The 17,586-nt window shown below is 38.3% G+C and overlaps 1 protein-coding gene across 11 annotated transcripts in view; it reads right to left on the minus strand.

Moving 5' to 3' along the window:
- Nucleotides 1–8,489: 8,489 nt before the first annotated feature.
- Nucleotides 8,490–17,586, minus strand: part of ROBO1 (roundabout guidance receptor 1) — a 684,183-nt gene continuing 675,086 nt past the window's right edge. For all 11 annotated transcript variants that reach the window (XM_085589936.1, XM_031505944.3, XM_085589954.1 and 8 more), the window contains 3 exons: nt 12,191–12,487; nt 10,767–10,969; nt 8,490–10,161 (listed from right to left, as the gene is read on the minus strand). In XM_085589936.1, coding sequence (XP_085446062.1) covers nt 10,147–10,161; nt 10,767–10,969; nt 12,191–12,487 — 515 coding nt within the window. In that variant the 3' untranslated portion in view covers nt 8,490–10,146. The remainder of the gene's footprint in view (nt 10,162–10,766; nt 10,970–12,190; nt 12,488–17,586) is intronic.

The following is a 17,586-nucleotide window of genomic DNA, read 5'->3' on the forward strand; positions in this document are numbered from 1 at the left end:
GGTGGAGCCCAGGTGCCTTAATTAACTCCATTAAGCTAACACATGAGGGAACTTGTTTTCTGCTCTCCAGTTTGTGTATGGCAGTTACTTACATGGTTTTTATTCTCCCAGATTCCTGGGGGCTTCCATAATCTGAAGTTGTCCTCTTTTTGTCTTCTGGACCATGCTCCTGAGTGGTGTTTTTCCAGCTTTACTTTTGGAGGACTTACTTTTCTCCCTTCTCATATCCTCATTTTCACTTACATTTGTTGTCTGAGCTATCTCAGACGTTCAGATGGTCCCAGCTGTCATCTTTGCAAACAGATTAAAATACCTCCAGTTTACAGTCAATTTAGGATGAAACATTCCACTTTGGATCCATCTCCAAAAGATCAGTCACTACAGGAATGTAGTTCATTATTTTCTATCTCTCCATTTAATTGCTTGAATAGTGAAACCAAGTTGACCACCATAGGTTATTTTAAGACATTGGTACTCTGCCATTTCTCTAAAACCTCTTAGATAACAGTTCAGTTTTCTCTATCTTTAGATTAAGGTTTAGATGGAAAAGCTGACTTAGGTATTGACCTTAATGCCTGGCTCTGAAAGTGAATGTGATAATCACTTCAGCCAGTTTCAGAAGCAAATTTCAGATGTCAGGGGAAAAGTTGCATCCTGTGCTTTCACAACTTTCCTGATGAGTCCAGCCATCAACAGATTACTACTGAAGTGTGAGTTTTCACTGAAATTTTAGACCAATTACACTGAAACCAAAGTGAAATTATCCTGGATTTTTCACAAATAAACACGTCAAAAGAGCTGTTTTTAATTTGTTTATAACAGCTCCTACTAAAAAAGTTGCACCATGCTATGGATGAAAGTCTCACTACTACAATCCCTCTGTTTACAAGGAACAGATCTGATTATAGAGTGCAGATACTTGTAATTTTCTATAATTCCCCCGCAGCATCAGCTCCACAACAACTAGATTTGGGCAAAGCATCCCATTTGTGTTTTCATACATGCTGCGACAATGACATCTGCATTTCTCTCTTTCTTTTTTATTGGATATCTTTTTCTCTATCTTATTGGATATCTCAGGTTTGCATTTATTTTGGTTTAGTTTTTATTGGCACCATCTCACTGGGAGCTTCTAGAATTTTCACTGATCAACAAATACAAGCCAGGCTTTTTTCTTCCTCACTGTTGTTTACAACAGATGAATTTCCAGCATATAATGGACATCTGTATTAATCCCTAAGAGCATGACTTTGCATAGTGAACTGGTTAATATCATGCTTTTTTTGATACTCCAGCCCTCAAGGTGACCCACTGCTCCTCCACAACAACAACTGCTCACAACTCCTGCAATCAGCACATTTCATTATCAGACCCCTGCTTTTGAGCTAAGTACTTTAATGAAAATATTAAATAAGACTGTCCGAAAATTAATCCTCGAGGGGCTCCACTGACAGTCTCAGAATACCATTAGGCCTTACATTTTAATACTAATTATATTGTAGAATTTGCATCAGGGCAGCAATGGTCCTGCAGCACTGCTCCCAGATGGACTCATGATACAGAACCTTTCTCCAGAGCAGCCAACCACCTGAACTGGCCAGAGAAATGCAGACAGGCTGGAAGCAGCATTCTTTTGCTTTGAGAGGCCAGGATCTGCAATGCTGTAGCTGTAATGAAGATTATCTAATTACAAAGAATTGTTTACAATTTTGATTTCTGCCACTTGCAGACTAAAAGAGGAGTAAAATATCCTGCATATCTTACTGAACTGCAAGAATGATGATCTAAAGTTCATAGAAAATTGAAGTTTCTAAGAAACTGATTAGAAAAGAGTAAGTGATAAGGCTACTTTGTTGCTCATTATACTTAAAGAAATATTGAGAGTATTTCTTGTATGTCTGTCACAAATCTGTCACACAAGGCTTCTCTGGATGTTTTGAATGAGATTCCTAACTAATTCTAATTCCTAATAAAAATAATTTTCACCATTAGTTCAGTATTTCTGGGAAAAAATTAACACACTTTCACCAGCACAAAATTGGTTTGATCAGAAATCCATGAAGAACTGTTTTCTTCTGATTGCTGAAGTATTGCAACCAGCATACACATAAAGTTCCATTTATATCTTTATCTCAGTTTTTCTTTTATCCTTTCTATAAATTGATGGTAATATATAGATTAATTTATTTTAAAAATTGATTAATTGAATCATACGTTTTGTTAAGAACTTTGTCAGTGTATCACCAACAGCAGAAAAATTTTCCCATTGTTAGCTGGACTAGCATCTTCCATAGTCTGCAGTCAACAAGAAGTATAAAGCAACTGAAATTAGTACATATGTGCTTTCCTGGCACTTGGAATCTGCATTTCCCCAGAGTGGGCATGATGTCAAAACATAGTGACAGTGTTCATGCATCCAAGAAAGCAAGCCTACAAGCAGTGAGCATGGAATAGAAATGAGAATCCACATAAAATCGGTTTTGGGTTTTTTTTTTGTTTTGTTTTTTTTTTTTTTTTTGTTTTTTTTTTTTTTTGTTTTTTTTTTGTTTTTTTTTTTTTTTCCCCCTTTCTAGTGCAGATCTATTGCTCTTCAGTGGACTGGTTAACTGACTCAATAAAAGCTCTCCAAAAGTTATTGAGAAAACAGCCTGACTGATTGCAAAGCAAAACTGACAGAAGTGCTCCTACTACTTATAGCTTATACAGAAACGTTCATATTCAGAGTGCTTGACAGACATTAAATTAATCCCACTGTATCATAATTCTAATTGCCACAGGGATTCAGACTGTTCTGAGGCATATCTGCTGCAGAAGTTAAGTGTCTGTAGCACCCTCCTACTGCAGGAAACACAGTTAAGCTCATTTGTTATTTCAGTGAGAATATTCCTCCAAAGTTCTTTTCCTACCTACATTTTAAAATGGGGCTCAGAGGTGCTCATTGGTATCTTGTCAGCACAGCCTTTCTAATCTGTTAGCTCTGTGAAAAATGGATGTGGCTGTAATTTCTCATTTGAGGATTTTATGATGGTTACTGTGGTAGCCAAAAATGGCAATCTCACTGGTTACTCGGTTTTTATGTTACTCCTGAGCTTTCATATACGATAAAGTAGGAACAGACCAGTCTTTACGTCTTCTTCTAGGGAAAAAAATCCACCAAAGCAAACCACAAAATACATGTAAGCCCAATTTTAAACCCCCTCTTCACTTACCTTGTTTAAATTCTAGCTTTAGTACATTTAACATTTCTTACCAACTCCATTCCAGTCTCTTGCACACTCAATCAGCTCACAGCAGGAAGATCAAATGGTTTTGGGTTTGACAACCTGATTTTTTTTCACAGTCCAAGACTAATACTCTGGGGGAAAAAAGTTTCTCCAGCCCCTGTCATCTTAAATTCAGCTTAATGTTTCTGCCCCACTTAACCTCCTCCTCAGAGCACAGTGGGCATAGCACTGTGACAGAGAATTACAAATGTACATGTGGATGGAATAAAGAACTGGACCAGGTGATGCATTCCCACAGCATCAGTGGACTGAGCTTGTATTTCTGGCATTTACTAATGTGGAAAAAAGGAAAACACTGCAGTCCTTCAGAAACTGAACATCAGCCCTCTGCTAGCCTTCATGATTTTGGTAAATTCTCAGAAGAGCTACACAGGCAGGATAAAGTATCTGTAGTGGATTTACTGCCTGCCTTCATTTTAGCCAGCCAAAGTAAGGTTCCCAGTGAAGATGTGGTTTTGGTTTCCTAGTAGTATGAAGAGTTTTCACGGAAAAATTAAAAATTTCCCCTGAAGAGAAGCTTTTGCAAAATACTCACCAAAATCACAGAGTTGCTCAACAAACAGAAAGGGTTTTAGCAAGCCAGAGAGTCACAGCCAGGGACTTCGGTTTTGTAGGAAAAAAGGTAAAGTGCAAGTGAAAAATGTCAAAATGCAGGCACAGAAGGGCAGAAAAATTTAGGTTGATGAACAAATGTACAGTCTTTACACCTTGTACACATAAAGCTGATGATGGTTCTTGGAAAGTCCTGCCAAAGAATTCAACCTACAGTAGCAGAAGCATAAAAATATACATGACCCTCCTAAAGAAATCACATAAGAATGAAATTAGCTCCAGGAACAGACAGATAAATCTATCTTTGTAGCCACTTGGCACTCATAAATAGTTTCCATGTGCCTAAATGGATTTTGTTTCCTGTAAGACTGGAGTCCATTGGCACCTTGCACTGTTACACTATTTCAGGTATTAGCATCCAAGAAATACAGACTTTGGGATTATGATGGTTTGTAAATGTTAAGCTGCCTAAGCCATCAAATGCTGCCACTTTGTAGTATGATTAACAAAGGCTGTGGGAACTAACATTTTATTTCTATTTTAATTCGTATTAGTAAGGTGAGTGAGCAGTGGGATAAAGACTTGGCATGCTGCTGACAACTTTGTGGTCAGCGTCACTTTTTTCAGGCTTTTACTAGGTATGAGGAACTGCTCTGTACTCAGCTCAGTAGAATGCAATTTCTTGTACAAACATAATTGTCAGGAACATAATGAAATCTTTGATACTGTGACAATTAACATAGCAGAAATAAAGGTTCTTGGCCATTATTTTCATGCTATCCAAACAGAAATTAGACGATAGAGCTCAGAAATATCCTAATAGTTACCATTTGCTGAAAGAAGGGGTGGAGGGTTTTTCTTTTAATTTTTTTATTTATTTTTTGTCCTATGGATCAAAGCCCATAAGGGCTCCTTTACTATTATCCTTTGCTGCTGACTTTGAACCACACCAGTGCTTTAAGACTGGTAGGAAGCCACAGAATAGCAGTCGATACTAAGTAGTTTTATTCTACATTTCCTGATGCTGCTTTTGCTAAAAATATCTTAGGCTTGGAAAAAAAAATCAATAAACACCACTTTTATCCTCATGACTTTGATTGTCATGCTCCAAGAAAAATCTGAAAAGCAATTGGCTCCACTTTCTGGCAGATACAGAGAATAGAACTAGTAGGTCCCATCCTCATCATCTCATGCCACACGGTGAAAACCATGGTGAATTAACACCTCTTTTTTTTCTTCTAATTCTTAAAATGAGGACATTTGGTGTCTATAGCAAGGACTCCAAACGCATCCAGCAAGAATTTCACTCTTCTTCCAGCGTTCATTGCACTGTGATGGTTGTTCTCTGCCATTCCATAAGTAGGTAATTCACTTCCAGAACAGTTTAATTCAACACTATTTTTTGCCATTAGTGTCAATGAGACTTGGGTTCTTCAATGTCTCAGGTTTTTTGTTTTTCTTTTTTCTCTTTATATCCCTTGATTAATCTTCTCCAGTCTGCCTTCCTGCTTTGTAGCTTTCACAGAGACTGGATTCCAGTTTCATCAATTCCTTTTCCTTTTCTGAATAGGATGGAATTTTTTCACATCCTCAGTACGGACAGCAAACGTATAAATCTCCTCATTTCCATGGTGGCATCTCAAAATGTTTGAATGTTTCTGTGACCCAGCATTCAGTGGCTCGCTAAAAAGAAATGAGCAGTTTAAAAAATAATAATCCTAATCTTCAGATATGTTACTGCCACAGACAACACTGACTTTTATGAAGAACATATTTCTAGGCAATAGGAAAATCAACATACACAAGAAAAAAAAACAAAACAGGAGAAAATAAAATCTGGGTAAACAGATCCACAGCTGTTTCCAATTTTAAAGAGTCATTGTGTGACCGAAATTCTCAAATTTTTACTCAGCCCAATACAAAATGAAGCTGATGAAGGATATATTCAGTGAAGATGATGTCTATGGCAACACTGGAAGTTAGTTGTGTGTAACCTCAAGGCAAACCTCAAACGCCCATAAACAAGTTTGCTTTTCATCTGAGTGTTTGGAACAGACTCTCATTTCCCAGCCTTAATCTCAGCAAATACAAAATTCTATACACATGAAAATCTGCATTTTCAAATACCAGAGTTTTCCTCTATAAACACTAAACATATTACAATGTACATAAGCAGTAAGATTTTAGTTTGCAAAGATTTTTCATCTGTAACATAAGCAAAAACAAGGTATAAAAGAATTTTCTTCACCTGTAAGTAGATCCTTTAATTAATTCATAAACTTCACTTAGTGGATACAGAATTTTAAATTTTTAATAAAATGTTCTCTTGCTGACAGAAAATCTTTTAGGAGCTATGAATACAGAGGTTGGATGTTAGCTTCCAAAAAAGCACATTACATAACAGATGCTATGTTGGGCAGATCCTCCAGTTTTCCCATGGAAGTTCTTTCTCCCTTAAGTTTACTGAAGGAAGAAAATAGATTAAAAATATAAAGTAGAGAATGTTAGAAGCAAAACATTGTATACAATTTACATGCTAACTAAAGCTATAAATTAACCAGGTTGTTATTTTAACAAATAGCTGGTTCTGGAATACAAGTGAGGTGGTAGATACTCTATATTTACAAGAGTTGAAGCAGAACTAATTGCCTAGGTTTCATGACCAGTTGCAGCTAACCTAGTCCTGTGCAATTTTTCCAAATACAGATCTAGGGCATATTTCCATTACCCTAAAATAAAAGCACTTTGTTATTTATACATCAGAATAATTACTCATTGGAAAATAAACTCATTGGATAAAAAATGCTAGAATATATGCAACATTTTATAAAATTTTATAAATATTATTTTAAACCTCTTTCACAGTATATTAGCAAGTATTATTTTACTTCAAGTAAAATCAGATTTAACAGGAACTCATACAGGATTTCACAGGAAAGACTAAAAGAGAAAAATAAAATGTCTACATCCATTATGTTAACTCAGCACACGAAAGCTATGGATTTTCCAGTAGAATACTTGATTTTTCAGGTATAAAGCATTACCAAAACCCCTGAACACTACTTTGGTTGTGTTGGCTTTCAAATCACTTCATAATTCTTTAGGAAATGCAGCTTTGTGTAAATTACCTCATTTTACTGTACCTCAATGGCAAAGACTAAAGCAGGTGTCTCTACATCAACTAACAGCAGTCATAATTTCAAGATCAACCTTGTACATATTTTCTCTAAATGCCATTGGTTTTGGTAAAACCAGAGTGCACCAAGAACCAAGTGTGGGTGCAAGAACCCTTGGGAATTCTGTGACACGCTCTTCAAGACACTGCCAGACCCAAGTGAATGCAATCACAAAGCAATCCAAAAATCCTCTTAGGGATCCATCAACCATCAACAAATTTGTAACGACTTCTTAAAAAGCCTCATAAGGCAACACTTCCCACTTGCTGCTGGCTGAGGTCAGAACTTCAACTACACAGATGGACATGGGTAGTGCTGGCATCCAGGGCGTGGTTTCCAGTCCATCACTGTCCCAGCAGAGAATGAAGTGAGTACTGTTCTTTTGGGCATGCAGCACCAGTGCTTCTGGGCAGATGTGCCTCACACAGGTGTGCACACCACAGCTGCAACAGATCCCAGTTTTGAGATGCTACACAACACCTTTGGCAGCGGGTTAAGCTTTTGTGCCAAGGGGCTGACAAGCCCAGGGACACTTCTTTGAGCTCCACCTTGTTCCCTACAGCTCGCTGTGGGAATGGCTTCACCCCAAACCAGAATGCTGTTTGGGGAAAAGCAAAGGAAAAGCCTTTCAGCTGTGGCCGTGAAACCTCTCCTGCCTCCTCCAAAGGAAAGGTGCAGGCCAGATGGATTTCTCCTGTGGCACATTCCAGGCTGTCTGTGGGCTCCCGCCTGTATAATGCTGGCTCTAACACATGCTGACCTGAGCTACAAGGACTGAAGACATCCCAAAAAAATCAACAAAGAAAGGCTACACATTCAACTTAATCCTAATCTTCCTATTTGCTTCAAAGCTGCAGTTATGGAAAACACCTGTACCTGAGACTTGTGCCTGTTAAGGCTCTAGCAGCGCTCTGTGGCAAGACAGTGGAGAATTGTGTCAGTCAAAATCAGTGATTTTTAACTGGGATGAAGGGTAGAGCATAAGGAAAGGGTGATCAGTATGACTACAGATTTATGAAAATACAAGAGTGGCAAAGGGGCCATCATCTACTGCACCATGATCCACAGCAGGTAAGGAAACCTGAATCTGTGCAGGTCCTGACAAACACCAACTCCTAACATTCATTCTCTTCACTTACTTGGATCTTACTCCCTTTGTAGCCAACGTGTCTCACCCCCGAGGTGAATGCTTTTGTTGGTACAGGTTTTCTTCATCAGCTCTCTCCTAGAAATTGGCAGGCTGAGAGAAGTTTTCATTATCACAGTCCATGAAGCGCCCAGAAATCAGATCTTTAAGGCAATCAACTGTAATTATGCAAAATCCTAGGCTGTGTTCAGCTCCCTCACTTTGCTTATGCTACTGTAGCTGTATGATTTCAGTAGAACAGATGCTGGCTTTTGCCAATAGAAATAAGATTAGAGTTGCCCTTAAAATTATGCTTCAGGGAACACAAGAAACTACGCAGGAAAGATAATGTATTTGAGAACATTTTTAATAAATAATGTGACAAAAATTACTTTTCTGATTATTGGATCCTCAGTATGCAAAATTATGGCTAAAATATGAGGTTTCTTACATGAACATAATGAAAACATTAATCACATGGATTTTCCTTTAGTACTGCACACCCTTTCTATGGAACCTTTCTTTAAAAATTAGCTAAATGAAAAATTTTAGTCCTCGGTAAACACCAAAACACTTTTTTTTTTCTTTTTTTTTCATTGGGGCTAGTCCTGATAGCTGTCAATAAACAAACACACATTTTTCCATTAGCACCAATGACAAAGGAATTTTATAATTACAAAAAAGATCAGAAAACCTACAGACAGAGGACATCATTTGGCAAATTGAATGCAACTAATGCCTCTATTTCAGCTTTAATGAAAATCCAATGTTGAAAGAGGCCACAGAAAAATTGGTAATTTTCTGTAAGTCCAGGAAAAGTGAGAAGTGTTTTGATTATGGCCCACATTAACATTTGTTACTTTACCATCTGTCATCATTCATATATTCCAAATACAAACATAGAGCATTAACAAAAAGATGAAAAATATCCCAAACAAATGCTTAACATTTTCAATAAGACAAAAAAAAAGGTTAATAGTTACAATGGTTTACAAACAAAGTTTAGTGATTGTGCTTTTAAAACCAAAAAAAAAAAAAAAAGATAAGCAGTGCATTACAAAAAAAATCATTGCCAAGATCAAACAAAACTTCTTTAAGTGGCACTTCTTCTTTAAGGTGAATTGACACAAGTAGAGGTCTGAGATTTGGGCCAGTAGCAGTTGATGATATTACCTAATTGTTATTAAAAATGTCCACTGGTTTCTTTTCACAAGCAGTGTTGAAGCTGAAAATTGGAAAAAAGTTTCAGATAAACTTGCTCATGCTATGATTAGGCAAATAGCAATCACATTGGCTTACCTCCTGCCTATCCCAAAGGACATTTTTAATAAGAATGTATTTAAAGATGAAAACGGAAAGACAAATCAAAGTACCACAGGGGTTTAAAATGAGTACATATTTACAATAAGAGCCATCTTGTCCCAAATTAATTTTACTTTCGTTTGTCAAACTGTATCATCTGCAAAAGGTTAGCAAGAGACTCGCACAACACATGACACGCAGTGTGTGTTAAAACTGCAAGGTACCACCTGCAGTGACTGCAGAGCCCAGTGGAACCCCGAGAAGCAGAGGATGTTCTGCACCACCTTCACCCTGGGGAGCTCTTTGACCACGGCCGTGTCCCTCGTGGCGGTATCGACTGGCTTGCTGGAGAACTGGGGAGAAACCTTGGAATCCCAGGCCCTGGAATTGCCTTCTGTTCTAATCCTGGAGCAGCAGCTGGCCCAAGCACCTCGAAGAGCAGCTTCCCTGCCTCCTCGGGCAGAGAAGGTGATGCGCTCAGCGATACGGAATAGGCGAGGGCCATTCCTAGTGAGGAGGGCTTACAAAGAAAGAGCAAAATAAAAACTAGCATTCTGATGGCATGAGGAAAAAGGAAAAATTGTACACTCTGATTGCACTGAACATTATTTCTGGCGTCAAACATCATCAGACTTGAGGCATCTTAAGTGATTTATTTTTTTTCTGACTAGATTTTAAAAGCCTGTTACAGTACATGTCGCTGTCTTCAGCTTTCTGTTTCCTGTATTAAAAAAAGAGAATATGGATTACTACATTACTACATGTTAACCTTTATGATTTAAAATTTGTTTTATGTACTTCTTAGAGTTTTTCTAACTTTAAATTATAATTACTACTTTAAATTATGCACAGCAGTGTGACTGTGTTGGCCACCCTTTCTACAATAAGTCTTTAGATTGAATCAATATCATTAGGCAGGAATAGTAAAGAAAAAGTTTGCATCTTAATATCTAATAAAATACAGAATTATAAACTGTCAGAAGATGCGAAAGGCAGTGGCATGATGTTTTTAGATGCCCTAGTTATTTTCAGTTTTGAAAGAATCTGGGTGGTGTAAAATGCTCTTCAAATTATTCTATTTCTGCAAGTCCTGTTCTATAAGTTTTACTGTGGCGACAATTACATTATATTATATATTACTTGTTTTTTATATTTTGACACATTCCTAGTTTGTTTACTTGGATTGGGGATTACCTTAATAGACAGATAAATGCACTAATTTGCCTGAACAGAAATATTTCAGGTTCAAAAGTGTTTTTTTCCTGACATCTGTCTAAAAATAACCAGCTTTATTGTAGTCATCTTCAGTATCACAACTGCAGTTACCTCCATCTCTTCTTCTTCTTCCTCCTCTCCTTGTTCATAGGCTCCCAGTACTTGCATTTCTGCAACATTCCTTCGGGCTAGATTTGCTTGATCTGCCCTCTGTCTGCCTCCTGAGCCTCTTGACGACATGGAGCTGGAGGAGCTGGGATCTCTAGGATTATTTGATGTTGGAAACGTTGGTCTAGAATATGGCAGGATGTCCTCTGTATAATTAAATGCATACATTGTTATGTTTACAAGCCTAGAGATACTGTGAACCTAAAATTTCTGCATGCAGTTGATTTACTTTTTATGATTCTCAGGAGGTTTAAAGTGATGGCTGACAAGAACATGAAATATGCTGCTTCTAAAGCAGCATTATAGAAGTTTTCTCAAGGAAATTTATAGTCTTTACATGGTAACATTCACTACAGAAAAACTAATTCATGATTAGTGTCCATTTCGTTTCAATTTAGGATCCCTGCTCTATGTTCTACAGGAAAATGAAAAAAACCCACCCCTGTAGTATATATTGGATATGACAGAGTAGGAGGAAATGAGAATACAGGTATGATACAAGGAACTCACTCCATCTAAATACTGGACCCTTCATTTCTCAGGCTGAATTTGAGATACAATCAGTGGCCATGCTTTAATATTTCACCACCATCCTCTATGGTAGCATTCTAATAACTTTTCTCTAAAGCAATCCACTGTAATCAAACTTTTATTCACATGCCCACTTAACTAACTTAATACCCAAACACCCCTGATGTTATCCCTAAATACCTGCAGGTAGAAAGGACCAGGCATTTGTATCAATCTGTGCTCTTGATGAACTCTTGGCATGTTCCATTAATTAGTAAACTTACCACTTCCCATATATAAGAGATTTCTTTGATCAGGTATGGCTCATATAGTGTTCTGTGGGTTAGTATTTATACTTAATCCACAACCACTAGGGCTTTCTTACTCTTGAAACAGAGGACTAGGTATCATTCTGGCCCTTTTGATCTCTAGAAATTACAAAATGGGCCAAGCGTTTATCCTTTGGTTGGAAAATTATGTTTCTGGCTTACAGATCTACTCTCTGGCTTCACTCAGACTCCTTATGAACCAGATTACAATTAGATACACTATATATAACTAGACTACAAGTGTATGGTAGGAGCAGGGATACTGATCCTTACAACACTTAAGGAATATTCCTTTTTGGTTTCCTCCTCATTAGCTTTAATACCTGATGGGTCTAAAGGCAGCAGAATAGAAAAAGAATGTTTTGCGAGCTTGCAGTAAGCTTGTAACCCTAACAGATTCTTCAGTGTGACCCATATTAACCCTAGAGTTCAGATAAAAGGTGGCAACTCAGCAGCTCTAACTCCACATGCCCAGCCTGCAGCGACCAACACCCAGCGCTCCAGCCAGCCCCGGGCAGGCAGAATGACCTTGAAGAAGATGACTTTTTGCTGGTGCGCCGTCTCGTTTCGGTGCTTTGCTGGCCCGCGGTTTGGCGTCGCCCGGCTGCTCCAGGGGCTCTCTGCGCTCCCCCGAGCCCGGCCGCAGGTCGGGGTGCTGCCTGCCCTCCGCCCCGTCCCTGCCCTTGTAGCTCGCTGCCTTCCTGTCCGTCCTCGCCTCCGCGGAGCCCAGCTTGGGCAGCAGCACCGGCCGCGCCTCCAGCTGCGCCTTGGACTGCGCCGTCGGGGACTTGATGGCTGGAGGGGGCACGGGAGGAGGGGGCAGGTCTGTGGGGATGAAACAGGAGAGTAATTATGATGGCATCGCACACGGGTGTAATTAAGAAATAATATTTGACTTGAACTGAAGAAACAGATGCTCTTGTTTACTTTCCGCCCTCCCTCCGCCCTCCTCTCTCCACCCCATAAAGCATTATGTTACTGTTGAAACTGCTGATGGGTATTTTTGCAAAAGCTTGAGCTTTAAAAGCACAAAGGATGACCTCTCCCTGCCTTTTCAAATCACAATATTTTCTTAAAAATCATTACCAAAAACTGCAATAAACTTTAGGCACTTGGATATCAGTTATGGATACCAACAAAGAGTTAAGGATAATAATATATCCATCCTCCCATTTGTAATTGTTTGCTAAGTCCATTCAAGAATACAGCAGCTTGTACTGCAATTGCTCAAGGTCTTCAGTGTAGTGAACATTAAAGCAAACGAGCTGGGATGTAAGAACCTGTATAAGATACATTTCTGGCATATGTAAGGATAAACTATATGTATTATTGCACTCTTCTTTTAAAATAGTAAGTTAACACTCATATCCTTGATGTCTGTGGGTATGTCATGACATATTAAAACATAAAAAATTAGTCAGTCAATGAAATAATAAACTCATAGAAAAAACAAAAAAAAAAAGAAAAGACACACAAAGACTTCTGGATTTGTCTCTTTAAGTTAGCACATCTTAAGGGGTTCTAAAATTCTGAACATTTTAAAATACTATCTATAAAGAACACGCATTATTTACTTCATTATGTTTTTCTGTTCTTGCATTAGGACATAGAACTAGAATATGCAAAATGTTCATCAGGATACAACAGTGCTCTGTGGAATTAATGCAAAGAAAAATATATAGGAGTCAAGCTAGGAAGTGGCAATATAAAAGCAGTTCACAATAAAGCTATAGGCACAATTCACATGGATTTAGGAGAACAACAGGTTAACAAAAGTGAGATGAGGCTAATATTCTCAAGTGGAATTGCTAGAAAAAAAGCTGTCACTATTAAAAATTGAAACTTCAGCATTTTGTAATAGTGTGCTTTCCACAAAAATCAGGGAAGAGCTGTGTTTTTCAAATATCATCACTATATATACAGCTAATTCTAAGTCTATTTAATAGAATGTTTCAACTTAAATTTACCTAAATTAGGCCAAAAATAAAGGCAGTAATCCTGAGTAAGAAAAAGTAGATATCTAATATATACATGTAAGTTCAGATATGGCAGATGCCAGACATTTTAGAGAGGTTTTCCAGTGACACAAAGCATGAGGGACTTGATCCAGCCCAGATGGAAGCAATGCAGAATTCAGTGCTCTGTGTAAGCTTACTGGGAACCATCCACCACATTCACCTGGTGATATAACTTGGAATTATCCTTCACCTGCCTTAAACAAGACTGGAAATTTTATCAATTGGCTGTACTGGAATGATGAGGAAGAAAGATGTCAAAAAGTATGGTTCATAAGGTTGGACAAACTTCAGGGAAATTATATCCTGCTGCAATAACTCTAGTGTTTTTGTGAAAGAAAAACAAACACAACAAACAAACACAGCAAACAAACAAAAAATCCTATCAGAGTAGTTTGTTTGTTGAATATTAGCAGTTTTGGAGAGCAGCTAAAGGCAAACTATTGACTACTGAGACTTTGAGTATCTACCTAACACTCACTATTTGCAGGTATCTTTTAAGAAAAAAGGACTGTTATTTTTGAAGCCTAAAAATGCATAAGGTAAGCCTGGATAAACGAAATGGCTGAATCTAAATGAAGGGGAGGGCTAGACTGGATGTCAGGAAAAGGTTCTTTACCCAGAGAGTGGCTGGGCACTGGAACAGGATCACAGGGAAGTGTTCACTGCACCAAGCCTTACGACACACTTGGCAAAAAAGCAGAGAATAATTTGGGCTGCATTCCTTTGTTATCTGTAACTGTTAAACCTGGTTTAGAGAGGTAACCTCTGTTCAGTACACAGCCTCTGCAGTAAAAGTCTGTAATTCCAGCCATCAGTGTAGCACTGAGACTACCTCTTCTAAAAACGTCTAAAAATGCTCTTTGGTGGCAGGTGAGGTCCAAACTACTTTCACTGGGCTGCCCAGCCCTGTAGATGCAAATTTGAATTTCTGGATCACAAAGATCTACAGCCATGTGATCTTAAGATTCAATACCTGCTGTAGAAAGTGTTGTTCTGAAGAAGTATATAACCTCTTGCAAATCAGCAATCATGAGCAATCATGTGAAAATTCATGTGAAGTCTGCCTAAGGACTCAGAGTGGTGTGTCATATGTACCTTGAAAGCCCAGTGCATAACACCATGTCAATCCAGACTAAAGCTTATTAAGCACAAGAAGTATTCTTCCAAAGCAAGGCAGAAGATGGACCCCACCCCTCACAGAACACTGTTAGCAATTACAGAACTTGGATTAAAAAACAAGACAAACTCCTAATTAGCCTGTGGAGATTCCAAAAATTCTTTCCTTCCTGAGCAAAACTTTCTTCTCACAGTATGTCCTCTCTCAGAAGAGGACACACTGACTCAAAAGTGGATGAAAATACCCAAACTCAGAAGTGTAGACTTCTGGAACCGGTGCTTTTCTTTTAACACACTCTGATCAGATTTGTCCTTATTTCAATCCTTTGGGGTGCGTGTTGGGCACCAAAAAGGATTGTCCTGGAGATGAAATTCCTCTCAGCCACTCACTTGAATTTCCACTTCTCTCATCCCAGTGGAATGGGGAGGACAATCAGAGTAAAAGTTGTATGTTGAGCTACAAACAGTTTAATAATTGAAAAGTAAAATAATACAATAATGGTAAACAATAGCAATAATGATAACAATGAGGGGAAAAAAAAAGTGATGCACAATGCAATTGCTCACCACCCACTGGTCACCAAATTTGGTCACCACCCACTGACCAATCAATGCCAGACCCCCTTCCTGAACCTTTCTGGGTAAATCCCCAGTTTCTATACTGGACACAACATTCCACGGTGTGGAACATCCCTTGGGTCAGTTCGGGTCACCTGCCCCAGCTATGCTCCCCCCCAGTTTCTTCTGTGCACCTCCTCACTTGGCAGAGCGTAAGACAAGGAAAGAGAAAAGTCTTTGACTTAGGATAAGCATGACTTAGTAAAGAAACATCATCAACACCATTCTTATTCTGATCCAAAACAAAACCCAGTAACAGCTGCTGAGAAGAAATGATCTCTATTCCAGCTGAAACCAGGACAATGTAATATCTTGTGTCTCACATGCTCCGTTCATTTTCTCTTCAATAAAGCACTGAATAGCCCTTCTCTTGAACCTGCTGATGTAAAGGGAGTGTAGATATCCAACATCAGCCTTTTCAGCCTCCCTTGGAGCCAGTGTCCAGTTTAACCTGACTGAACGAATACTGAAGGGAAGGAACGTTCCTGTAGCCTGTTAAATAAAGATTGGAACAAACTACTTTGTTCAAGAATCCCATACAGCTACACAGGACAATGAACAAAGTGGTGTTGAATCTTGACTATGGAAAGGAAAGATGCACTGATATAAAATGTTTCATAAACTGGCAGCAGCTCTATGGTACAGTAATAACTAAAGAAAAGTGATATTCGCTTTCAAGAACATTTTTGCAACCTGCGGGGAAACTATAAAAATCTTCATTATAACACAGTACTTCTGACTGAGAAGAATCCTTAACAGAGGGGGGAAAAAAAAATCCCTTTCAGAGGTCAACACTATTACACCCCTGTGGTATTTATTTTAACAGCTCAGATCACAGAGAAAATCCAGATTCAATCTGCCTCCTCGAGTACAAACTGATACACTTCTTTTTAAAATCAAAATGGAAGCTTCCTTTGTAAGGAATAAAAAATAAATCACAAAGCAACATCAAACCAATAGAAAGAACTCAGAAGTACTTGTTAAAGGTCAGCTATGTTCACATGTTTCATTCATGTCTATGTATTACTGTTATCCTGCTTCCCATGTAACTCAAACAATTAATGGATGCCATTTCATAGCTCAGCCTACAGGAGAAACCTTCCATAGGTGTCTTTTGAAAGAAGAGATGATAATTTTCTAAATGAGAACACACACAGGAACCATGGCATAAACTAAACAGCACTGAGGAAAAATAATCTGCTAAATTAGTTTAACACTAAAGTGGAGAAACCACGAATAAGGACAACAAGATGAATTTTAAGTAGTAACCCATGAGGGAATTAGGCTTCATTAGGCAACTCTCTCTTTTAAACTCGATCAAGCTGCAGATTTCTTCAGTCATACCCTGAACAAAACAGCAGTTATAGATTTGATGCAATACTGAAGAAGACCCCTGGGAGTGTTCAAGGCAAGGCTGGATGGGGCTCTGAGCAACCTGGTCTAAGGTGTCCCTGGCCATGGCAGGGGGGTTAGAACCAGATATCCTTTGAGGTTCCTTCCAACCTAGGCCATTCTATCATTCTGTAAGATACAAAGTGAATTTTTAGTCTATTTTATGTTCATGCTGGTAGGCAAAAATCAAGATTAGTTCTGACTTGAGAAAACCTTAGACAGCATTTAAGATTTCCAGGCACATCATAATCTGAGCTATTATTCATGTAGTGAGGTTGTTCTCATGCTTTGTCTCTCAAGAAACATGGCTCACATTGTACACAATAATTGAGTGAACAAATTAATACAGCAAAACCCAATGTGATGTATAAAAGCTGTGGCCTATTGCCTTTTTTTTGTACATGTGCATAATTATCAAAACAATTTTCACTCCACAAAACCTCCCTCAGGTAAAAAATTCTGTATTTAAAAAATTTAATGGACTCAGAAGGAACGACTGAGAAGAGGACAAGAATATGAAAATTATTCTCATTCAATAACAAGCTGATTTTTAGCAGAGTAAGAAATGCATTCCTACTTACTTTGTACCTTGCTAAAATTTGCTTCATGCAGAGTAGATTGTTTTCTACTGCACAGGCAGAGGGAGACAAAAGTACAAATGGTGTTGGCATGCATAAAGGCTTAACATTTCCAAGCAAAAATTCAAGGAATATTTGGCCGATGTTCAACTGCCTTTTGTGAGAAATTCAGCTGCCCTGACATAATGTCATTGGTAACAGA

Source organism: Lonchura striata, chromosome 1 (genome assembly GCF_050655825.1).
Source record: "Lonchura striata isolate lonStrDom1 chromosome 1, ASM5065582v1, whole genome shotgun sequence".
Lineage (NCBI taxonomy): Eukaryota > Metazoa > Chordata > Aves > Passeriformes > Estrildidae > Lonchura > Lonchura striata.